The following is a 26,660-nucleotide window of genomic DNA, read 5'->3' as shown; positions in this document are numbered from 1 at the left end:
AAGTCTCGGATTTCAGATGCTTCATCTCGCAGTTCTGGGTTCATACTGATAGGAGCGTTTCTTGTTGCCTCTGCAGTGGATTTAAGAGCAAGTGTAATACTATGACAAAGCACTCAGTCAGTGCGTGTCCTTTCTTTTAGCCTTGACTGGGGGGTTGGGAGGGCAAAGCAAATCATTTAACCCCAGCCACCATCCTCTGACAAACCACAGCTCTTTCTCTTCAAAATCGAAATATCTCAGCGCATTTCAACCCAAATGATAGCTATGTGACGAGCCGATTCCTGCAGGTTCCTGAGATCAGTCTATAGGAGTCGAGTCTCGTGTGTTTTTATCGCTCAGTCCTTCAGCGCTCGGCGCGCGGCTTTGGCAACATGGAGAGTGTGGAGAAGGAGTGCGGTGCGCTGGGTGGATTATTCCAAGCGATCGTCAACGACATGAAGGTAAAACAACGCTCAGATTAGATATAACGCACTAAAAAACACTGGTCGTGGTTTTATTGCCTTTGTCTTGTTTGGGCTCCAGCTGCCTGGACCATTGATGCTGAGATTAATGATAACAGGGGCGCAGCGTCCAAGCAGGCGCTTTGTTATGAACCTCTGGGTTCATCAAAATCCTGTACACACATGGAACTAAATTATGTTTTTTAAAACCATATAATTGATCGAAAGCATGTCCAGTTGACTACCATACACTGCCTGTGTGTATGTGTGTAGGTAGATGGTTATTGCCTGTTATGATACCATGTGGGTGCTATAATTACTGATGGCAGCATTTATTCAATGACGGTTCAATATATGGTCAATGGTTTGATGGTTTGACCATTACTGAGTCAAACACACACACACACACACACACACACACACACACACACACACACACACACACACACACACACACACACACACACACACACAGAGTCTCAGCCTTTCCAGCCAAATAAGAAGAAAAGCCAAAACATACCTCTGATGAATAAAAAATATATAGACTAATTTGTTACAACCTAATAACACACAAATTGTGTTAAGATTACTCTTTTAAACCAGAGCTCTTGCGTCTAAAGGGTCTGGCATCATTTGTTAATAAACATGGTAAAAACATTGCTTACATTGACAGAAAGATGCGATTTAACTGACAAACTGGCAAAAACCTTTGTCTGTGTCCTGTTAGCAAACACACAAGGATCTTGATTTCTCACCTTGAAGTGCTTCAGACAACTCTTTCATAAATAAAATTGAGTATGTTAACCTTTTTTATAAAAAAAAAAAAAAAATACTATATGTTGCACTATTGTCTCATTAGACAAAATTTGTTTTCCCACTTGAAAACAAAAAAGGGTTGGATCGAAGAGAGCCAATCAGATAGTAGATCATGGAGTTTGTGGCCAGAAATGTACACAAAAAATATATATACAGTATGAGATACTTATTATTCTGTGGGCGGAGTGTCTGAGCCAGAGATTAGTTAGACAGTAGTGTAACTAGTTTAACCTGCTCTATAGGGAGGTATTTGATTAGGTGTTAGAGGTTAGAAGGGCTCATATTAATTTACTGCATTGCCAGGAAGGAGGAAAATATTTCTCCAGGTAGTAATTAATTTATCGGTATCATACAAATATTTGCTGTTCTTTCCTATAAACAAAATGTGAACAGTATTATTTTAATGCTTGCGCAACCATGTGATAAGAAAAATATTAACAGGGTATGTAGGCTTGAGGCTACTGAGGGCTTATAATAACTGCTCTCAAAAATGCAGACAGCTGCATATCCTCCTTACTCTCCTCCTACTCTCATATTACATACTTGATGTGTTATATTTAGTCATCCCTCCCACATCCTTGACTTTCCTGGATACTTTCTGAAGTCTTGAATTGCTGTCCTATGGAGAGTTCACTGTAAAAGTCTTGAAATACTTAGATCTTTCAGAGCTTGGATCTCATACCCTACGGTAGTTTTGGGTAATCTGCCAAGTCAATGCTTTGTTGGAACAGAACACAGTAGCTGTGTGAAGCATTTGATACATGGCAACTTTGATCTCACACTGCTTTTGCACTGTCAGGAGTCACTGTTATTGCCACTTTAAATGCCATCATATAGTGAACTTCCTGGGCCTGAAGCCAGCACAGATGACCACACAATATAAACGGCCTGGCTTTGGCAGAGGCTCAGGATTGGTAATGTGATGTTTTGATGTGTGGCACATTAACATCCTGAGAGAAATGGCGTGAGCGGGGAGTGACCGGTGTTGTTAGAGATGCCAAGATATTGAAGGCCTTCTCCTTTTTTGATAGTAAGAAATGTCCAGTACGCCATAGTTATGACACTATCCTATTTGTGTTTAGGGCAGGGATGTTCTATTTTCACTTGCAATTTCCAAATGGGACTCAATGGAGAGTTTATTATTTTATTGCATTTGTTGGTATGCAACATATGAAAGAAATTGGAGGTTACTTAGAGATCTGCAGACAGGCTGGACCTTGACCTTCATGTGTAAACAAAATGTAATCAATTTAAAGAATTTCCTTTGGGATTAATAAATTTCTATCTTATCTTATCTTATCTTATCTTATCTTATCTTATCTTATCTTATCTTATCTTATTTCACCCTATCTCAGTCATTGAAACAGATTGCTTTAGAAAAGAATACTTTTTTCCTATTATACTGTAATGATTTTAACCACGGTATAGTAGTATTTTACATTACATGAAAACTATATTTTATATTTGCATTTTAATGTTGAGGAATGTCCAAAATATGTTAGTTTTCAAAGTTTTTTTTTACTTATTAAGACAAATAAACAGGTTGTTTGACTTCTCTATGGCAGAAAACCTAAAGTAATATCTTTACCTCTGACGGTTACAGCTCACTGACATTGACACGTTTTCCAAAAAATCTTAAAGAAAACATCTCATAACAAAGTTTCATCATATCAGTAAAGGGATATTTTTCTTTAAAATGAAATAAATTAGTTTATTACAAAATCCTATATACTGTTCCTATATAGTATAGCAATAAATAGTATTAGATATTATTAATAAATATTACTCAAATAAATAATAAGTGACGTGACATACGGCTAAGTATGGTGACCCATACTCAGAATTCGTTCTCTGCATTTGACCCATCCAAAGTGCACACACACAGCAGTGAACACACACCCGGAGCAGTGGGCAGCCATTTATGCTGCGGCGCCTGGGGAGCAGTTGGGGGGTTCGGTGCCTCGCTCAAGGGCACCTCAGTCGTGGCCAGCTCGAGACTCGAACCCACAATGTTAGGATTAGGAGTCAGACTCTCTAACCATTAGGCCACGACTTGCCCCATATGGATTTGGTATAAGAAATTCCACATAAATAACTATTAAAAATATTCTTAAAACATAATGTTAAAGGCTGGGATTAGTATTTGTTGTTTTTGTAATCTTGTGATATGCTTCAGATCATTATTATCCAAATGCTTCAGCAAAATAAATGAACAGGAATGTGGTATATATTTCCTTCTAAAACAGTCTTTGATTTTGGGGGACTATGGACAATACTAAAACTGCAACATCCTCTCTTCTCGATCTGCTTCAGTCTGGATGGTTATTAGCTCCACACGACAGGAAAGCTAATTAGCCACCTGTGGCTGTGACTATGGACCTGTCCATAGATGCAGCAGGAAATGTGTTCAGCATGGCTGTAAAATGACATGTTAAACTAATGTCTAATTCAAGACCTTCTCAGGACCAAACATACTGGGATTGCATAAGCAAACATCTGACAAAATGCAATGGTTTTTGCTTAATTCTTTAAACATGCTTTTGTTTTTTTCTAAATATTTTTGGCTTACAACTAAATACCAATCCATGCTAATCCAAAGAAAATATGAATTAGCTGTGCAATCACATCCAAACCCTTCTCCAAGTCTGGATTAGGTTAATAAAACAGTTCGAATGTGTCAGTTAATCAGGTGTTTGCTTAAACATCGCTTGAAGCTGAATTGCTAAGTCTGTATGACATTTATTTAATAAAAAAGTAATTTTCCACTATTTATTCATCTTTTTCCATGGTAGCCTTATTAAATAAATGTGTGTGAAGGTTTATCTATTTAACACAACCAGTTTGTTCTGGATCCTAAGATAATACCAGAACAATACAAGAAAGTCACTTTTGTATATAATTCAACCAGGAAAAGGGTGTGTTCAGATAGTTTCCTTTCAGTCGCCTCCAGGACAGAGATCATATGAAACGTATAGAAGATGTGGCCGATTGTTCATGGCTATTAGAGTCGATTACTTCTCTACACAAGTTACACTATTTACAGTCATGTGGCAATACAGTCATGCTCAATACACCTAAATTTAATAAAGACATTTATTTTTGGGAATGATTTTAGTATCTGTTTTAGGCTTGGACATTGCGTTCAGAAAGCTTTAATATAGATAACTGCTTGTTTTACCGTTTTCTTGCTTTCTGTCTGAAGAGCATCTGCTAAACAAAGCAGATCTGTTTTTCATTGGAATCGTAAAATTGTTGTACATTGCCCACAGGCTGTGATTTTGAGAAAAATAACCGTAAACAGACGATGCATTTTCTCAGAAAGACTCTTCAGGGACATTTTGCTGAGCTTCAATCTATTAAACAGATATTAGTGTGTAATATGTGTGAATGAAGTCTGTTTGTGTTTGGCTAAGTTTTTCATCAGAGCTATTTTTTGTTTTTTCTTATTTGAATGAAAAGGCTGAGACTCTGTGTCTGTGTGTGTGTGTGTGTGTGTGTGTGTGTGTGTGTGTGTGTGTGTGTGTGTGTGTGTGTGTGTGTGTGTGTGTGTGTGTGTGTGTGTGTGTGTGTGTGTGTGTGTGTGTGTGTGTGTGTGTGTGTGTGTGTGTGTGTAAGTGCTTGTATACCTGTTTGGATAACAAGAATACAGCTCTGATTTGATTTGATCATAGATTTAATGTCACTGTCAATTCTTTAACATGGCATTGCTACTCTTTCACTAGAACTCATACCCAGTGTGGGAGGACTTCAGTGCAAAGGCCACAAAACTCCACTCGCAACTCAGGTGTGTCCTGAATGATGTACATCACACAATTGTCTATGATTTCAGAATAAAAATTATATCCTGATATAACTGAAAAACAATGAATTAAAAATATAAAAGGTCAAAGTGGATACTTTGAGAAGAAATTAGTATGCTTTCTACTGTTTTCTCTAGAAGTTATTAAAACAAAGACATGGCTTGTTGGCTTTTGTGGGTGAAAAACTTTAAGGACCATCTTTAATGATTGTTAGAACGTTTTGACACTGGAGACTCCTTCCATAAATATTAAACAAATGTCTCTGAACAAAAAAAACTTCATAGCGATGGTTAGATATTGATATTTTTTATTAGGTTACTATGTTTGTTGTTATTCTTAGATTAATTTGAACGTAGATGTTTCAGTAAATTACCTGTTACTATAGGAACTATAACATATTACAATGTGCATATTATGTGCATACAATGTGATTTGCTTTACAGCTGGCACTACTGTAAGAGTCTGACTAATCAGAGTTCTACAGTGCTGTGTGATTAATAAAATATATGATGAATATATTATGACGAATATGATATAATCTAAATATACAAATTTAGATGTTAGGATACAAATCTGGGCTTGTCTTAATAAACTGATAATATAACACTAATGGTTCTCCGTGCTGTGTTCACTTCTCTGTGCACTATACAGGACCAGTGTACTGGCAATGGCTGCTTTCCTAGATGCCTTTCAGAAGGTGGCAGACATGGCAACAAACACAAGAGGTAACATTCCTTAAAAAACTGAAACAAAGAAAGTTTTTTGTGCTATGTACTGTATATGAATGAAGCTATTTCTGTTACTCTTGCTTTGAAGCTTTGAACAGGTTTATAGTCTCCATATACCATTATCAAGAATAGTACATTATACAGAGTTTAATGTTTAAAATGCTCTTGAAATACATTGAGCGTATAAAAGTATGTTCAAAGGCTTTGCTTGTTTTTATGTTTGCTTTGTAGGACAATCAAAATGGCTTCTGGCCATTTGCAGTGTAATTAACAGGCCAGTCATTCTGTTTGATTGCAATGAATCACCTACAATTAAACTTTCCACTATGCCGATGGGGTGTTTTAGACTCCACAAGGTCAAATAAATTTGGTCTTTATTGGCACAGTTTCAAGATGTGGGTCAGACACAGCTGTGGCCATGGAAACAGTTTAGCCTTTGCAGCATCAACCGACCTTAGCATCTGCTTACCAGATCCTATTAGCTTATTTAACATCCTGCATAAGGGATCATAATCGTTGAACTCCAGAAATTGTGTAGTGACAGCATGAGGCAGCTGTATTTATCATGCATTCAGAGGCAGTTGCTAGGCAGTTGCTCTTGTATGGTTACAAGAGCTTTCATGACTATAACCTGAATGTAGTGGCCAGAATAAACTCAAGGAATTCAATTGATAACAGTCAAAGCACAGACATCGCTTAAGAGCAGATTATACAGTATATATAAGTACATGAAAATGAGTTTGATAACTTATGGTCTGCAGTTGAAGATGTTTAATCACTGATGTACAGTGCCTTGCATAAGTATTCACTCTGTCTTTAAATGTTCTACACTGTGTAATGTTACAACCTGGAACTGAAATAGACTTAATTGGAATTAATCAGCTATTGGGTTGCTGCTCTGTCTAATGCCTTCCTGGTCACTAAATTTAGTTGGACATCCTCCTCTAGGCAGGGTTGTTGTTGTGTAATAATGTATTTAGTGGAACTTTGCAGAATGTATGCCTTTTTTATAACTATGCTGTGATACTGTGATACCGTGATAGATATTTTCTTACTTTTTGTCCGAGACCGGTTTTGATAGCATCTTGGTTTTGATCTAGCTGTTTGTGTAGGTATGTTCTCTAAAAAACTGTGCTTTTCTAAGAACTTTAATTACACTTATTTTTGACTCCATTGAACACTTTTGTCACTTCTGTTGGCAACTTGATATACTGGGACTAATTTATGGGATTTACTGCGATGGGGGTGAATACTTATGCAATCCCATCTTTTACACTTGTGATTTAAAATATTAATATTTTGAGTTTTTGTGTTTGGATTTATGACATAAATTTAGTCCAGGTTCATGCTAGAACACTTGTGAAGACTGTACGTTTTTCAGCAATATAGTGGAAGGCTTCTTCTATGTTCTAATTTTGGTCCTAAATCCACTGGAGTTAATCTTGTTTTCATATCTGCTTGCTTTCATACTCAAATGCTCTCTCTAATCATTTTGTCATCATTAAAATTAAAAATGACAATCAACTCCAAGGGCTGCAGTTTAACTCTCCTTTTATCACACTAGAATTATGCTTCACATATGCTGTTAGATGTTTAGAACCTGCCTTCCAGCCCACTCTTTGCTCTCTATGTAATGATTACAATGTCAATGAACTAGTTTAATTTTCCTTGTCCTCTGGGAATGTGGCAGTCCACACTGGCCTCTAAACCTAGAAATTATTTCTTAGTCACATCAGTGCACTTGGTCGATGGATGGATGGCATTGAAGTTGTTTTTTTCTTAAATAATCTATATATTACAAAATGTGCAGAATTAGATATATTATTCCAAGACATAAAAATATCAATTTAATCCATGCAATTGATGATGACTGTATTCCTTGTTTAATTTTTATGCATGCTTGAGCCAGAAATGTGTTCCTGTATGTAGTGGACTTATTTTTGATATGCAGCAAAAAATCACAGAAAATATTGGCCTATTTCTTTTGCCCTCCAATAGGAATCAAGCTGATAATCCCTGCCATTAAGTGTTAGCAATTTGTCCTTTTTTGAACCGGGGCAGGCTGGGAGGCAGGCAAAGCTGGTTCTTTTACTAAAACGCTAGCATCAAGCCTCAGGTTTGCATTACATAGCTCTCTACTGACACACAATAAACATTGCAATTAGTCACCATTGCTGATGGCATAAAGTAATTTCTTGTTGCTTCTTTGCAAATTGAATAGATTTATATGTTTGTGTATTCTGGTAGAAAACTAAATCTATTTGTCAGTCTGCCTGTCTTTCTCACTCTGACATAATCAGTAACAATAGCCAGAGCAACAATAATAACATTAAAATAAAAACGCTGTCTGCAGTAAACAACAAGAAGGATAATAGCAATAACAGAAGGGAATGTGGGGTGTGATTCGGAGAGGGAGGGTGTTGGGAACGGGGACGTGTCACTCATTGTGTCTCAGGAGGGACATGTGGTCATGTACTTTGAGGAGAGTGTTGCTGTGTGCCCTCTCCAAAGGAAGATCTCTAATCTTTCTACTGGGGTCATGTCTCTGAAGTTTGGGATCAGAGTTTGGAATTTTGGGGTTAAAAGAAGTGCACTTCTCTCTCGACCTTACTCATCATGCAGTGTGCAGACAACCTCTTCTCTCCGGGCAGCCAGATGTTTCTCAGTTTCTGGGCACTGTGCCTATGTCTGGTCAGGATCTGTCTCTGATTTGTATCCCTGATTTTTTTTTAATTGAGTATTTGTATGTCTGAGAAAATAATCATACAATTTGTGCTCTCTGTGTAAGACCTGATAAAACTAGAGTTTACTCTGACTTGCAGTTTTACATTGCTAGTGTTCCAGATATTGAGTTTGACTTTGCTGAGCTGATTGGTATTGATGTTGGGTTTTAAAGCAGTGCTGAGCTGGCCTCTGAGTTGTGTTAGTGTTTGTTATATTGAGTGAACCTCTGGATAATGAAACTCTTTTCAAGGTTCAGCTGTTGACCTCATAATCAAAAGTATTTACTGGTGTAGAACATTCAGAAAACCAAAACAGGCCCTTTGGTCTTTAAAGGTTTGAAGTATATGTGAGAGGTTCAAATGCTATACATAATAATTAGTACTTAGTAACTGTCTAGAACAATATATGCCCATGAAAATTGAGACACAGTGATAGTTTGTTTAGTCAGTTGCTGACAAAGTGTCATTTGGTGGAAGGCTGCTCCCACTATTTACATTTATATTGTATCATGTAGACATGACACATTAATCTCTGAGGATGCCCCGAGTGAGCACAGGATACATGTGACAATCATCTAAGACTAAGTTAAACCTAGATTTTATTGACAATTAAAATTGGCTTAAAGCTTCTCGCGCTGGTTGTGCTGTATGTACTGGTTGTGCTGTATGTACTGGTTGTGCTGTATGTACTGGTTGTGCTGTATGTGCTGCTTTTGATTTTCTAAATGTATCCGAATTCTCTCAGAATACAGGTTCTGTCTAGTCCCATCTAGGGTAGCTGAGATTACTAAGCGGATCTTAGGCCCCAGCTCCATAGAGTGCAATAGGATGGATTATGCTATGAAGTAATTTGTACCATGTTGGAACAGGTATGGTTATTTGTCAGTGTTGTGAAATTCCCATGAGCTTTGTTCTTTATTTGAAACTTCCTGACTTTGAACCAATGAGGCTGAGATAAGTGTATTGCCATGTGTCCTTTAGAGCGCAAAGGTGAACTGGTGTCTGAGTATCTAATGTTAGGGTTTCGTCATTTTTAGTTTATTTTTTTCAAAATCAAGATAAAGGGATCGATTAAAAGCATATCTGTTATTTGTCTGTTTTTCTGTCTGACTGTCAGCCCATGTAGTGAGGCTGATATTTATGGACATGGCGTGATGGTTGGTGTTTATGTATGAGTTTGAAAGCAGTGCATTAGAGCTTGAGCTACACAACGATTGATGTCTCTCTGACCGCCTCATGTTTGGGAGCCTAACCTCTAAGAATAGCTGCATTTGTTTACATTTGTAAGACAGGACAAATGTTCAAATGTTTCAGGGGGCTATTTACACAAAACTGCTTTGTACTGAATGCCTTTGTTCCTCCTGCTCTTTGAGTACACTCTCAAAATGTTCTGTGCTTTTATACCATGAGCCAGGTTCAGATTCTCATGTTTGTGGGTAAACATTGTTTTGCCTCTGTCTGATCTTATATATACATATACATATATATATATAAATGTATTGTTACACTGAATGTGGCTCTGGGGCTTTTTATTCTATGTGGTATGGGATTTGGGAGAAAGTCTCAGACCTCTCTGCATGATGATAGTTTTAATGATGGCTCTGGGGGCTGTTAGTATCTTTTAAGTTTGTGCTTATACATTGCTTGAGGTGTGGATGAGGGTGTAAGAGTTTTGGTGTCTTGGTGGGGACTAAATGTCTACAAAAGGATGGGAATATCTGACGGTTCTGATCTTTTGGGGGCATTTGTTTTTATTTCAAAAATAAGAAATTTGATTGTTGTCTTTCGCTAATTAAGATTTGAGATTGAGAGTTAGATTAAGGCTTCACTATAGAATTACTAGGCTATAATTCTTTCATAATTGTATCAGTGCAATGTCCTCACAAGGATAGTAAGACTCACGTGTGTATGACTGTAAGGCGCTTCAGTGTACTTTTGCAGTAGTGATGCAGAGACATGTAATCCTCTTCACCTTGCTCTAACACTCTGTCAGACTTTCTGCACATTAGTGTCAGTGTGTATGTGTGTGTATGTGCTGCTTATCTTCCCGGTGCTCTGGACTGGCAGATGGCACATATCTGTAGCAGCCATCTGGAGTGTAGAGCATGGGTGAGAATTGGCATAGAACATTAAGCATCACACTTATCATGCTTCAGTCACTTCTAGCACATCACAAAACATGTACAAGGAATAACCTGTTTAAAATGCACAGAGATGCATGTACCATTTCGACAACGTTATGTTTGGCTACCTCACACCCCGAGAAATGTAGTCTCAGGATCCTTCAGTAAACCCAGACTAACAATCCAAAATCTCATAACGACATACGTTTTGCTGTTAGTGTCTCTGTAATAAATGACTATTTAATAGAAGTTAATAATTAATCTGCTTTATTATTAAAAACTTAATAAACTGAAACATTACAGGCTTTCTGTGTTTCTATTGATACAGAATGCAGTGATGAAATCATATTAGTATTATTACTAAGATAGTAATATTATTATTATTAATTATATTATTAATATTTAGAAATTAAAAAAGGCTTATTGTACTTTTTATAGTTTCTTTTATTGGAATGTCCACAAAACAAGTTTCTGTTTGTTCCTGTTACAACACATTATTGTATGTATTATTTACATATTATTTACTTATTACAACATATTCTAACATATTAGCTATAAACTGTCAACCACTCACCAACGTATTTTTAAATCCTTATGCAAATTTAAAAAACATGTTAATAAAAAAAGCACTGTTTACTGAGAAACCAGAAAGACTTTTATGATTATGGATACGATTATGAAAGGTGATTTGCTTTACACATTTTACACATGCTTTACACAGCACATTTTTTCAGAGTCATTTTGTTAAAGGCAATTCCAAAATTTTCTTCACCAAACTAATGAATTTATGAAATCAGATGTATTTATTGTTATATTAGGTTTAGGCATTGTTGTTTCATGATTAATGATCACAGTATTTCTACAAATTCCTATAAACATAGTATGCTGTTATGACAAACATGAACATATCAGCAAAGATGCACAAACTGAACTGTTCTAATTGGGCTAATGTGTAAACAAGACTAGGATCAAACCAGAGTAACATTACAACCAAGGATTCACAAAGTCTATGTAAGAGCCTCAGTTATTTAAATCTTTGTGTAGTTTGGGAACAGGTGTGTGTATAATCAGGGCTCTGGTGACTGCTGGTGGACTCCAGTTAGTGTTTTGGTCAATTGTCTATGTGTTAAACCCTGAGTGACTACAGGTGCTAACATGACATACTGTATATATCTAGTTTACATCAAGTGAATGGTGGAACAGAGGAAAATGACAGTATGGCATGTGTATCCAGACCATGGAAATAGAAGAGAGGTTGAGAAAAGGAGAATCAATAAGAGTTAGGAAAAGGAAGTAGACATGCTATAGGTCACTTCCTTTCACAGTGTGCTAATAGAACATCTACATTTTCCCTAGAACATCAGCTGGAAGGAATAGAAGAGACAACAAATATCCAGTGGTCTAATAATATTACTGTCTGAAAAGTCCTTTTAATGTGTGTGTGTGTGTGTGTGTGTGTGTGTGTGTGTGTGTGTGTGTGTGTGTGTGTGTGTGTGTGTGTGTGTCTCGAGGTAACACAAAACACATCTGGAGAGTGACACGAGGTGTAAGGGATATTTTTAGCAGCACTTCTTGATCCCCTTTGTAGGAAGTCTCAGAATAAACATTTTCTACACATACACATAGACCTTACATTTCTTTCTTGCTTAAAGACAGTCCTGAGTAATTTAGAGCAGACGGCCCATATGATTCCAGTCTGCTCTGTTTTCTTTCCCTGCCCCCGTCCACTTATCCTGCTCACATTTGGTCTTGTTGTGTGAGAGAGTACATAGTGTCTGACATGTTAAGTCTCACTGTTTAGAATATTTTTGTGTATATATCCAGCAAACTTCACACACAACCTTATTCACACCATGCAGAAATGTGAATATTAGAACTTGACAGCATCTGTGTAGAATCTGACAGGGTACGTCTGTCTGACCAGTCGGCTATTTAAACCCTGAAGGAAGCCATTAATCGGTTTGGAATTTAGCTTCTGATTCATTATGATGTCATTTTTACCAGTTTTATATTAGCATATATCAGTTACATCATGATTTATACATCCCCCTAACCAACAAGATTAAATCATTGCAATTTTTCATCACACTAATACTACATTTTTGTACTAAGCATTCTAAAACAGCTTGTTTTTTGTTTTGTTTTTTGTCGTGTTTGGGTTTCAATCGCAGAGGAATAACTCCCCACCATGCTCCAATGGCAAAACTGTACCTGCCAGCTGAGACCTTGCTTCTGGAGCACAGAGGTGGGGTCTCCCACAGGGATGAATCCAAGCTGGAACTCCGTTGTGCTACATGTCCTGTATATCTGTATGTTCATAAGAGTATGATCAGTAACACTCTGACTGGATTGAAGTGCTCCTTCTAGGGTTTCCCAAAATGCAATTTGTTGACCATTATTACAGTTTGGTCCTTTTTAATACCAATCCAGAATTTTGCAAGTGAACCTTCTAACAGAAAATATTGTTAGGTGCTCTGAAGATGGGTGGATAATCAGCTGCATTTTGCCATGGCATTGGTGGGATCAATTGAAAATAATTATTTTGGTCAAATTACAGCAGGCCAGTGTTTTGGTATTAGCCAGGTATTGTGGGATCATGATGCTATTCAACTAAGCAGTTCTTGTTTCTTAATGTAACTCATACTCCAGCTAATCTGTGACACAGCGCTTTTCCAGTAGCTACTGAGCTAGGGTTACTACATCATTTCCTGAACTTTATACAGAGTATATACTTAACACTTTATAAATTATATACACAGGGTTTTATGGAGCTTGTGGCTGATTTTAGTCTTCATAACAAACACTAACAACGAAGAAGATTCCTAGGTCCAATTTACCCTAGTTTACACTAGTACACTAGCAAACAACAGACAATCACTCATTTTTATGTGTGTGTGCACCACAGAGCAATTGACAAGAAGTGAGCATGACAATACATCATAACAAGTGACATTTATTTTGAGGTTTCTGTTTGTTTTGTTATTCTGAGGATCTGTTCCTGGCTCCACCCATATATTTAGTACTATTGATGGTGTTACCAGAAAAGCAAAATGTACAGTTTAGATCATTTGGCAGAGAAAAAACAACCCAATTTACAATTACTATAATTATTATTTTTATTTTTTACCTAAATATTATTTTTAAAATAAATGTTAGATATTTATGTATATATAATATACCGTGATGGAAAGTGTAGTGCAAAATTTCTACTAGTGAATGTATTCCTGTTCACATATGAACAGTATGGTGTACAGAATGGAATTTCCTCAGGAGTGTGTACATATTGGCTAAGGTTTCATAATTGATCTGTCATAATCATACCCTTGTGCTGCTCTTACTAGGCGGTGTGGATATGTAAATGTGTATATTTTGGACCTATCTGCAAGTGAGTGAGACTGACCCAAGACGTTCCATGAATAATTTGGTTGGACTTGCTTACACTGGCATGCTGTTACAGTGCCAGGCATTGATTCACTCCTCAGCAGGCTATGTAGAGAAACCATGGCGACTGCAGCCTTCCATGCGTAGCCCCAGAGCGGCTGGCAGTCTCGGCTGCACCTGCACACGTAGACACGTCTGTGATGGAGAGAATGAGCCAGGGAAACAGAGAACAAATTGGGGTACTTTAGAAACAGAAAGTTTTGGTAAAGAAGAAAATGATTCCAGCTTTTCTGTATTCCATGGAGGAGAGATTCTGACAGGGTCATCATCATTTCAGACACTTGTGTGCCATTTTTTTAAATGGGGGTTTGTTCCAGTGCTAAAATGGAGTGTGTTTGTGTGTGTGTTTGTGTGTTTGTGTGTGTGTGCACGCTTTTGTCAGCAAAATGTCTCCCGCCTGGATTAGCTGAAATCACACCAGCTTGTAATTACATAAATTGGGTCAAGTTTGGATTAGAAACAGGTCAGCTTTGAAATGGTGCATTGTGAGTGAGGTTTGGGAAATGTCTTGGTTATTAGAGCTTCCTTTTACACTGTGAATCCCTCCTACTTACAGACAGACATATAAAACAGATGTCTCAGAACCTCTTCTCCAAATTGCAGACACTTGAGTGTTATAATAGTGAAGTAGCGCCTGTCCTATTTATTATAGATTTTCCATATGCTTTCATAGCTGCCACAAGTGGCAGAACATGAGCTTTCACATGAGTTGTCCCTCAGGGAACCCCTTTGCCTCCCCACTGTTGCTCGACAAAATGCTTCCTTAAGCGTGGGCAGGTGCTGGATGGACATGGCAGAATGCTGAATGGAGCATCTCAGGTTCGGGAAAAGCTGTGGGAGTCGCACGCGTCCGGTTAGGGCAGAAGGCCAGGGGACTGTTGTATGCAGGAAGAAGCTGAGCTCTTTCAGGATGGAGCTGTCAGCCGTTCCCTCAAGGGAGGGGAAGGGAAAAAGAAGCTGGCAGGTGTGAGTGTATGAGTGAGTGAGTGTCTGTGTGTGTGTGCATGTGTGTGTGTTTCAGTGTTTGAGTGAGTGAGTGAGTGTCTCTGTGTGTGGGGTTGTCATTAGAGTATGAAGACAGAAATTTGTAAGAAGACAGAAATTTGTAATTTAATTAATCAGTAATCAAAGTAAGTAAGTAAGAGATAAAAACTAAACATTATCTGTCTAGTTCTGTACTGTTTATCCTACACAGCGTTAATTGGAACCTGGATCCTAGTTCAGCACACTCCCTACAGAGGACTCCCTGGACTGGGTGCCAGTTTAACACAGGGCACATTCACACACTACAGACATATTAGATGTGCCAATTAGCTGAAAACACATGCCTTTGGTTTAGGGAGGAAACCGATCTCAAGGAAACCCAGAGAGCACAGAGAGGACATGCAAACTCCATGTACACAGGGTGGAGGCCCGACTCCCCACTTCTGGAAGTGTGAGACAAACAATAACAATAGTGTTAAGCAATAAGCCACTATACCCTCTCCATTTTAGAGCTGGAACATTGGCGTGTCTGTACATTACCTGAGCAAATCTTTGTATTTCTATGTTTGTTCAGGACAATTGGTAGGTGTGGGTCATTTTTCCATATCCTGACCTGTTCAGCTGTCTGACCTTTTACATTTCCTTCCTCTTAATGTTACCTGTAGCACTGCACTCACTGTCCCTCCCAGTGAGTCAGAGCACAAAATAGATTACAACACTGTGCTTTTTTATTTCTGACAGTGCTAAATAACATAAACCAGACATTTCATCATTATTTAGAGATTAGACAATTTAGACAATTTTTGTTCAGTTTGGATGATGATTCAGGCTGTGGAATCAATGATTTTAATTAATTCTCCTGTTTTATATTGTATAAGCCTCACCCACTATAAAATTTATATTTAATTTATATAAATATATATATAAATTTATATGAAATTTATATTAGCTGATGCATTTTCTTTAACATGCATTTGATGCAGCCCTATGCAGCCCAGAGTAACTATTACCAAATGTATTATTGATTATTTTCCGATAAGAACATTCCCAAAATTGTATTATTTTCTTATGTATGTATTTATAAAGTTATTTCCTCTCTCTCTCTCTTTTACCTCTCTTAACTCCAAGTTAACTTAAACAAACAACAACAAAAAAAAAACAAACAAACCCACACACAGGAAACCAAGAAACCAGGAATCACAAAGCCACTATTCTGAGAACCTATCTGACATTAGAAAGCACTGACACTAAAGTAAATAAATGTCTTCTCACAGAAATAAAATAGTCATATCAGCAATTGGATTATGTTGTGTTTACCCCATACAAATCCTTGTTAATGACCTGTATAGCATCTTTACTAATACACATATTTACCAGTTACTTTAGCAAAATATTTTCAGGAAGCGAACTAAACTTTTGGATTGGTTTTGCAGATCTGTGTGTATGTTTTGTGCTTTGGGTGTATCCCATAATCAGAGTTAAATGTAGTACAAAAAAAAGCTGTATTTTAGGTGCATGTGGTGTAATAAAGCCGATCGTGCTTTTCACCATGTGCTACTGCAGTAGACCAGATTAGCACAGGCCTCTCCCATTCTCTCCTGCAATAATGATCTTTAGGAAACAAAGCGGACAGGAAAGGCAGACACCGTGAGGAAGAATAGAGGGATATCCCTTTACCAGACTCCCTCCTTTTTCCTTTAGACCTGGCTGGAGAGAGGGAAAAGGCAGAATGGGAGGACCTGCCTGAAACTTTCATATATCACCTTATGAAAGCTATTAGACGTTCTAAAAAGTTTATAGTTACAGACTAATTACATAAGGTTGAGCAAACATATGTGTGTACGCATGCAAGCATGATTCTACCAGATATATCAACCTTACATTAAGATCATATTTCAGTCATTTGTTTCAGTCACAGGAAACACTTAATAGTTTCTTAAATCGTCAGATGTTGCTAGTAATCCTTATCTTACATTGTTTTATTTGTATTGGACTCACATAGATGAGTGTGTTTTTTCAGCTTTGCATTATTTTCAAATGTGTGTTGTACTGAACTTGATATGAAAAGCTGTGTTGTAGTTCACATCAGTCACATAGAACATGGGCTGATATTGAACTAAAGATCTCTCTCTTTCACGAGATACCATTTTCTTTTTCAGATTTGTTCACTATTGTTCACAATTTAAATTAAACATGAACATCTGATTTGACCTCAAATAACCTTTTGTTTGCTTAGTGACCTCTTCACTTTGAACTCTGCCTTACTTTCTAGCTAGTGCCTTGTTGTGGTTATATGCTCCTGACTTCAGTGTTTGATTCTTGTTTGCCTAATGGTCGGTTATGCCTGTTTTTCTAGGTGCTACCAGGGACATTGGTTCTGCTCTGACCCGAATGTGCATGCGCCACCGCAGCATCGAGGCCAAACTGCGACACTTCACCAAGTGAGTGATCGATGCAATCATGGTCCCATATTACATTTAGCTCTGCCTTCCCTTCAATTAAGAGTGAGAAAAAAGTAGCTGACCATGCCAGGCATTGATTTTCCACTGTGCAGATAACCTTACATTCTCATCGATCAATCCACTGCTTAAAGGGCCTGATGGGTTATTTTCTGCAGTGAGTGAATTTACACTCAAATTATAACTAAAGGCCTAATAAACACTGGAAATGCTTTTATATCCACATTGCTTATGCAATCGCTTTTTTATTGATGCGTTGATATTCCACCACACTCAGTGCTCTAATGGAGAAACTGGTCACACCACTCCAAGACAAGATAGAGGAGTGGAAAAAGACAGCTGCTCTTCTTGATAAAGACCACGCCAAAGGTATGGCTGATGTCTGAATTTAGTCTTTCTTTAATTTGTACTTTGTAATGATGCTGGGTCTCTCATTATTTCTGTCTTTATTTCGGGTTACAGAATACAAACGGTCTCGACAGGAGATCAAGAAGAAATCCTCTGATACTTTGAAGCTACAGAAAAAAGCCAGGAAAGGTGTGTTACACTTTATTCATTTTTACCATCATAACAGTTTGTTTGACATTCTACAGCATTTTACATTACATTGTGCTAAGACTGACATGGGCATCATGCCACTCATATTACACTCATATAGGGCAGTGGCAGCTCATTGGTAAAGATGTTGAACTACTAATCGGATGGTTGCGAGTTCAAATCCCAACATCACAAAACTCCCACAATCTTGAATGAGCAAGAACCTAAATACTCATTTACAACTGCTTAGTTGTGTAAAAAAAAGAGTATAAAAGTAAATTGCACTAAATAAGGATATATGCCAACTGCAAATATAAATCATGTTTAGCACTCAATAGTGATATAAGTGATAAAACACATACAATATAAAACAAATTATGTGGATCATCCTCGATTCAAGTCCCTGAAAATAAACTATAGAAGCCACAGTAGTGCATTAGAGCAAGCGTATTAATATAAACCTGCGATTAGGATTACTGCATGCACTACTCTCAGAACTGCTGATCTAGAAAATTAACCCACATCCTCACATTCATACAACAATGTGATAAACAGTGCAGCCCAGTAGCACCCTCTGGTGGAGACACGATGCAAAAGCATGTTGTCTGTCAGCTTTAAGTGTTTAATATCTATGCTGTGTTTGTTCTTCCTTGACATTCTCACAATTTTTAAACACAATTGCAAACACAATTCTGTTGCATTCTTCCTCACTTCTGCAATCCTTTGTCTCTGATGTTCTTTATCTCACCTGCTTTTTTTCTCTATCTTCCTCGTGCTTTTGCTTGCTTGACCTGTGCACCATAAAAACTTTAGACCTCCCAGGTATGTATTTAAACACAAGATATTATGTATTGCATTTAGCTTGTAGACCATTTCGTTTAGCTTGATAGAATTTGTCTCGACTCCATTCTTATTTTTTTGCATGCTGTGCTGTCATTGAAGGATGCTAGTAGTGCATGTGTCTTTGTGTGTTTAAGACACACCATGCTTCTGTTTCTGAATGTATTCGATCTCTTTTACAATCTGGGTGTATAAAGATCCACCAACTTGCCTCTGATTATTTCTTTAACTGTCCAGATTCTCATTTCAGTTAATGTTGACATTCTACATTTGAATATCCTCATATTGTTTATTAACATCTTCAGACGTCTTATATCATGTTCTCATCATAAACACTGCTTGCCTGTCATCATTGCAGTTTCATGGATCTCTCTATGCACAGTATCTCTCTATTACTATTCCACAATCTATTTACTCTATTTTGTTAGGTCTCACCTGCCCTTTTGTTTCTTCTTTACCTGTTTATATCTCACAGGTCGAGGAGGGTTGCAGCCTCAGTTGGACAGTGCTATGCAGGATGTGAGCGACATGTACTTGCTGATGGAAGAGACGGAGAAGCAAGCTGTGCGCCGAGCTCTCCTTGAAGAGCGTGGTCGCTACTGCACTTTCATTAGCTTCCTGCAGCCTGTAGTGGTGAGTCTAGTGAATACTCTGTGGCGTAATCATGACTTGATGGCTCGATGACTGGGGTGAATGTAAAGAATCTGAACTGATTGTGTGGGTTTTTGTTTTTCAGAATGGAGAGGTTTCTATGCTGGGAGAAGTAACTCACCTCCAGGCCATTATGGATGATCTTTCTGTGCTGATCACTGATCCACATAAACTGCCAGAGGCCAGTGAACAGGTGCTTTTCTAATGAAGACTTACTATAGATCACATGCAACATACATCGGAAAACATACATGTACATACATAAAATAAGCTTACAGCCGACCATCAAGGCACAACCTCTTTTAGATTCTTTAGTAGATACTTCCAGCACTTATTGCCTGTGTTTAGATGGATAGATGATGAAACATTTTAATTACCAAACATGAACTGTATTGTCCATCAATGGCTGGGAAATATTTGATCTGTTGGCATATCCATGCATTGCACACATCTGTCAAATGGCAGGAAAAGGAGCATTAAAGGCTGTGGTTGAAGCAAGGATTGTACATTTGATATTTTTCTTTACCAGGTTATCCTGGACTTGAAGGGTTCTGACTACAGCTGGTCCTACCAGACACCCCCATCCTCCCCCAGCAGTACTGGCTCCAGGAAGAGCAGCATGTGCAGGTGTTTCCCACATCAGTTGTTTTACACTGTTAATGTGATGTATACCCCGGCTGTAGAATACATTCATTGGTGTTATATTTTACTGCACAGCAATGCTTGTTTTCTTCCAGATATAGTTGTTACTTCATCTATTAATGGAGCAGATTATTATTGTTAGAATACTCTTTGAAATGAACTAATGAAAATTAAGTCTTCACCTCTTCACACCTACAGTAATCCCATTATTTTAGCTGAAACTAAACATGCCTCCTGAGTTTAAGTTATGAAATGGTAACAGGTGCCTGAAACAAAGAAAACAAGCAAGATTTACAGCATAGGATATTTTTTTATTTTTAAGATAACTTTTTGGTTGATTTGGTGTAAATTTGATGATTTTTAAATGGCATTTAATAAATTACATACTGATTATTTAAATCTTACACAATTATTTTTTATTTTAAATAATTATTTAAAACCCAACACAAAAATGAGTCATTCTTATCCCTAATTTACTGAAAGCTTTGATTTTTAATCTCTCTCTCTTTTTTTTTAGTTTGGTGCATCTACCACCAGGTGGCGCTCATCGCCTGAGCAGCGTCTCCTCTCATGATTCTGGATTCATCTCCCATGATGCCAACATGCACTCCAAACCTCCTTCTCCCATGCCATCAGACATTATAAGCCAGGTGATTCATCAATCCATGGGTGACGGGCACAAAGTCTGGCACAATACAATAACAAAACAAAACCATAAACTAAAGCTATTTATATTTAAAACATATTTACATCAATAATCCGAAGGTAGAATTAGATGTTTCAAGGTAGAAGAAGGGTTTATAGAAATGATTTAACTTTATTAGTTTATTCCATATATTTAAGTTTATTATGCATTTTTGTCTATATGTCTATCTATAAAAATATGAGATCTTATAGTAACTTTGAGAAAGAGATCTCAAAAAGAGCAAGAACATTTTTAAGTGTTCTTTGTTTTTGCTTTCATGATTTTTTTTTTCCATAAGTATCTGCAAAATCACTGGAGTAACTCCGTTTTGAGTCAGTTATTCAATCACGTTTACCACCAATGCCTGAAATGATTCCGAATTGTTTTAGACACAGTTCTGATTTGCATCCAGTGCAACAGAATTAACCTTTTAAAGATTTAACCAATGCTTCCACTCAGCATTTCACTCTTGTAAGATATGAGCCCACTCAAACCAGGGTCTGCGAGGAATTTTAGATATTGCTGCTCTAATGTGAAGAAGTTGAGCAGTAGGTATTAATGTGCCATTTCAGTGTTTCATTTTTATCTTGAGATGGACAATTGTGTAGTAATCTAATAATGACTGCATACTTCTAGGAATGTGTTTCTATTTAACATAATGAAAGTAAAGCATCATTAACACACTATCTTTTTTCTTAAAAGAAGTCATCCAGCTCTGCATCCTCTGAAGCTTCAGAGACATGTCAGTCTGTAAGCGAGTGTGGCTCTCCCATAGCAGTGAGTATTACACCCTACACCTTAATCTGTAACTCAGGAACATTGCAAACTTCACATAATATGTGTTACAATATGCTTCCTCGCTCACACTTTTGCCATTTTTGCTTCTTTTGTGTTTTTCTCAAATATATATTTTGTTGGGTCTGATTTTGTGTTATGGCCTGGATGGGGTTCTATGTTCAGCTCTATAATCTTTAGGGAGTTAAAAATTCATTTATTTCCAGACCTGGAAATGTATAAAAATTCAGAAAACAATTAGGAAAATGTAGGAATACTCTGGATTCCTTCGTAGGGATATTCTCTAAAGTAGAATGAAAATTAAAAAGTTATGAAAATAAAATGTGTTGCTTTTACACATTTCCTGATTTTCTGCATTAACAGTTAACATTTCACTTTTTCCTCTTTCTTGATTCAGCTTATGATTTGTAAGAAAACAATGAAAAGATAGAAAGTCCAAAAAATAATTACTTCTACTACACTGCCTTATTAAGCGTAGTGGAGTCTGTCCTCCATAAACATTCTGACATTCTGACCAAATGTCATTCCGTCTCCACAGTTTGGCTCGTCCTTCACTACTTTCCACCTTGCTCACACTTACAATGGCACCATCAGATCTCTTCCCTTTATACCCTATAATCATTCCCTTGGATCACACTCCCCCTCACCCACAACCAAAGTTCATCACTGGAAGGTTTGTTTTTATTTTGGCCAGTTGGTCATGTTTCATATTAATTTATGCATTCTGTTTTCTTGCTTTTCATTCTTTAATTCATTTAGTTTTATGTACACTTTTTCTTTTAATTTATCGCTTGCCACCTATATAACGCACACTTGATTTCCCTATTTAATATTTGCAATTACAAGTACATAACTACAAATATTCTTCTATAGACAGGTAAGTGTGTATTTTGCTCTTATTTTCGTTGCGTTGATTTTACTTGCTTTTTCCCCCCCAGCAACAGGACTGGTCTAAAATACCTCACTATGAGCAGCAGGGGGTGGCAATGCAACGCAGGAGTGAAGTTTTGGAGTCCCCTAATGGAGCGAGAGGGTCTCTACACCCTGAGGATCCTTACAGGACTAGAGTGAATCCACCAAACATCAGTGTCAAGGTGAATAGAAAATGACTATCTAGACAAGATTTTCTAACTCTGTATGAATCCTTATGGAAGGATATGTATCCTTGTCTCTCATCACCTTCTTTTTTCTCCTCTTCAAGCATGGGAAACCAATGATGTCAGCAGCTAGTGAGCTTGCCATGGTTCTGACACGTGGTCTGAGTATGGAGCAGCAAAAGAGCAGCTGTGACTCCCTGCAATATTCGAGTGGATACAGCACACAGAACACCACCCCGTCATGCTCTGAGGATACCATCCCCTCACATGGTAACCCTACTTCCAACATACACACACATATTACAGGCATTTACCACACATGCGCCAATGATCATGCTTCACATCAACTTTTCAATGGAAATGCAAGGAAAACCCACACATGTTAATGTTTATTTAAAAAAAAACACAATTATAAGCAGCCAAAAACAAACAAAATGCAAAATCAAATGAAAAACATCTAAAGAAAAGAAGCATTGTCTTTACTATCTTGGTCTCTGTTTGTGATTTGATTCTGGATTAATATGAGATGTTTCAGGAGAATGTATAGAGATGGGAGAACTAAAACTTCTCAGAGGATAGGAGGCATTTATAAACATGCAAACACAAGCGTGTTCATATACAAGGTATCTAAGGAATAAAACTAGATAGGGAGTGCTCTTAGAGGAAAGAAATAAAGAACAGCACGTGTTAGGGTTTTACACCGATTACAACACTTCTAATTTAATTTAATAATGAAAATGCTGTACAGCTGATAACAGAAGTTACAAGAATGATACTAAGAAATCAGAAAGTGCAAGACTATCAATGGCAGAACATACTGACTTACAAAGGTCTGACAATGGACAGAACATCTGAAAAACCTGAAAAACCATCTCAACAGTTAATGTCTTTCTTGGTTGAATAACACATTTATAATGTTTATAATTTGAATTAGACTATCTGTTTTTCCCCTCCAAATTTTTTATGAAATATTTTTATATTTTTTTTAAACTTTACATTCTTTGGTAAAGAACTTTTCAACAGAAATTCACACTGGCAGTAGTTTAAAAAAAATGAACTGAACAAAAACTGGAATATACTTACATTTAATTAGGTTCACCTCAAAATATGACATTTTGACACAAACAAAACATAATCTGTAAAAGAAAAACTGGCTACATTTATCACGCATAATGACCCCTCAAATCTTTTTACAGCTTCCGACTATGACAGCTACTCAATGAATGGCGATGTTGACTGCGATGCTCAGTCAGACTTTGACAAATCTTCTACTGTCCCTCGGAACAGCAATCTGGCCCAGAATTACCGTCGCATGATCCAGACCAAGAGACCTGCAAGCACTGCAGGGCTTCCTGGAGGTGTGGGTGGTCATGGTGCACTTGGATCCAATGGCAAAGGAGGAGGTGGAGGAGCTGTCATATCTTCTGGTACAGCGACCATTCGTCGGACCCCATCCTCCAAAGCTGGCGTGAGACGCACCCCTTCTAATGTAGGTCCGATTCCCATCCGTCCTCCCATTGTCCCAGTGAAGACACCAACTGTGCCAGACTCACCTGGCTTCCCCAGTCCTCCCCCGGAGCACAATGGCAGTGAGGAAAGCTTGTACAATGAGGAATCTTTGGAGAACCTGGAATTTAAAGCTTCACCAAAACGAATGAGCCTGCCGAACCCAGTGGCTTGGGGCACAGGCACTGGGATTCGCAGTCATGTCCAACAGCCTGGAGCTATGCCTTTCAGCACAGAGGAGGACCAGCTTTTGGCTGCCAACCGCCACAGCCTGGTGGAGAAGATTGGTGAGCTGGTGGCTAGCGCTCATGCTCTTGGAGATGGCCAGTTCCCATTTCCTGCAGATCCCCAGGCTATTGTAGGATGCCAGGAGTACCCAGCACCCCTATCAGAAAGTGATGACGTTTTGAAGTCCATCCGTAGAGGAGTGCGTCTCAGGAAAACTGTCTCTAATGACAGGTCAGCACCCAGGATCATGCGATAGCTTCACAAAGAAATTGCTAAAAAGAATTGTGCAAATTAAACTAAAAAGGCAGGCCATTGTCATGTGTTGTATAAATGGACATAATTATTGTCTGGACTATTGAAATTGGTAGGAATACTACCATATATTGGAAAGACTAAATATAACGAAATTACAGCTTAAGAGATGAGAATACGTTTAAAGTACATATTAACATTCTAGTTATGTCTTGTATACTTTGAGCTTTGATTTGTAATTACTATGTAAATCATATGTTATTCAAGTGTAACTGACGTAAAGTGAGTTTGACTAATTTCCTTTCTCCTTAGGTAATGGCTTTGTAAAAAAATCCCAAAGTGTCTTCATGTTGATCAAAAAGGTGTTTGTGTTGAACAGCACCAACGTAACTTAGTCACACTCAGAAGGGACCACATGAACAAAGTACTGTATATACTGTAAACTGCCAAATAAAACATCCCAAGTGTACCACATGTTATAGTAGAAATGTGGGTTTTTACTGTGGGTTTTAATGTGGCTAATACTTCTCTTGATTCTAGGAGTCCACATAATGTGTGGTGGTATGGGAAACAAATGTATTTGGACACCTGATCATCATAGTCATATGTGGGTCTTTCCTAACATGTTGCCAGAATTTTAGAAGCACACACTTGAATAGGATCTTTAACCTTAGGAAGACAGTGCCACTGTATGCAAAGTTAGGTCCATAAAGAGATAGTTGCTAAGGTTGGTATGGAGGAACCCTGCACAAAGCCTTGATCTCCCTTTGGGATAACAGAAACTCAGACTGTGCTTCCAGGCCTCCTCACTAATCAGTGCCTGACTTCACTAAATCTCTTACGGCTGAATGCAAATCCTCACAACCTTGCACCAAAAGCTAGTGGAAATCCTTCAAAGAAGAGTGGAGGATATGATAACAGCAACATGTGACTAAATCTCACTCACTCACTCACTCATCTTCTACCGCTTATCCGAAATTCTCGGGTCACGGGGAGCCTGTGCCTACCTCAGGCGTCATCGGGCATTGAGGCAGGATACACCCTGGACGGAGTGCCAACCCATCACAGGGCACACACACACACACTCATTCACTCACACACTACGGACAATTTTTCCAGAGATGCCAATCAACCTACCATGCATGTCTTTGGACCGGGGGAGGAAACCGGGGTACCCGGAGGAAACCCCCAAGGCACGGGGAGAACATGCAAACTCCCCACACACAAGGCGGACGCGGGAATTGAACCCCCGACCCTGGATGTGTGAGGCGAACGTGCTAACCACTAAGCCACCGTGTCCCCCGGATATTCCATAGCCACCGGATATTCCATAAACACATATAGATTTGGTGTCTAAAAGCCACAATGTCCATGATCAAAATGAAATGTTTAAATGGATTATTTCTGGGTAAGATACATGCAAAAGAGCAACACATTTCAGGTCAGAAAAAAAATATATAGTACAAAATGTCAACATTTCCACCCAATTTTTCTTTTGGTGCTCAATCAAAATTCGGGTTACCTACAATCTATAAGGTTTTTGTGTGGGTAACATTTCTAAAATAAAAAGAAAAAAAGAAAAGAAAGGGAATTTGATCTGAAGCATTTTCTGAACAGGATTAGCGGTAGAAGATGGATGGATGGATGGATGGATGGATGGATGGATGGATGGATGGACTTTATCACAAGTTTAAAAAGAAAAAACCTTGGACCAGGGATATATTTTAACCAGTAGAGAGCGCCAGAGATATCTATCTATCTATCTATCTATCTATCTATCTATCTATCTATCTATCTATCTATCTATCTATCTATCTATCTATCTATCTATCTATCTATTCATGGAAGCGCGTTCACACAAATTGCAAATTAAAGCGCATTGAATATTGTCATTTAGCCTTCATTTTCATTTT

At 37.9% G+C, this 26,660-nt stretch overlaps 1 protein-coding gene across 6 annotated transcripts; it reads left to right on the top strand.

Annotated features, from left to right (window-relative positions):
- On the top strand, positions 1 to 25,221 carry mtss1la (MTSS I-BAR domain containing 2a). 6 transcript variants are annotated; one of them, XM_047822603.1, is made up of 16 exons: positions 2 to 440; positions 4,979 to 5,040; positions 5,708 to 5,781; positions 17,412 to 17,496; positions 17,792 to 17,883; positions 17,977 to 18,051; positions 18,865 to 18,873; positions 19,367 to 19,524; positions 19,628 to 19,735; positions 20,072 to 20,169; positions 20,702 to 20,834; positions 21,575 to 21,646; positions 22,203 to 22,337; positions 22,603 to 22,758; positions 22,866 to 23,031; positions 23,958 to 25,221. In XM_047822603.1, the coding sequence occupies exons 1-16, from the start codon at positions 372 to 374 to the stop codon at positions 24,749 to 24,751; spliced, it is 2,286 nt and encodes a 761-aa protein (XP_047678559.1). In that variant the 5' UTR covers positions 2 to 371; the 3' UTR covers positions 24,752 to 25,221. The 6 variants fall into 6 exon arrangements, with proteins under 6 accessions (XP_047678560.1, XP_047678559.1, XP_027017804.2 ...); XM_027162003.2 differs by having other exon boundaries at positions 21,572 to 21,646; XM_047822604.1 differs by lacking the exon at positions 22,203 to 22,337 and having other exon boundaries at positions 1 to 440.
- The last annotated feature ends 1,439 nt before the right edge of the window (positions 25,222 to 26,660 follow it).

The sequence above is a fragment of the Tachysurus fulvidraco genome, chromosome 13 (assembly GCF_022655615.1).
Source record: "Tachysurus fulvidraco isolate hzauxx_2018 chromosome 13, HZAU_PFXX_2.0, whole genome shotgun sequence".
Taxonomy (NCBI): Eukaryota; Metazoa; Chordata; class Actinopteri; order Siluriformes; family Bagridae; genus Tachysurus; species Tachysurus fulvidraco.
The sequence above is the reverse complement of the archived record's forward strand: the minus strand, read 5'-3'. Positions and strand labels throughout refer to the sequence as shown.

Coding starts and splice junctions, on each gene's coding strand:
- mtss1la (XM_027162003.2), top strand. CDS start 372: ATGGAGAGTGTGGAGAAGGAGTGCGGTGCGCTGGGTGGATTATTCCAA. Junction 5,782..17,411: donor CATGGCAACAAACACAAGAG/GTAACATTCCTT, acceptor CTGTTTTTCTAG/GTGCTACCAGGGACATTGGT. Junction 17,497..17,791: donor AAACTGCGACACTTCACCAA/GTGAGTGATCGA, acceptor CACCACACTCAG/TGCTCTAATGGAGAAACTGG.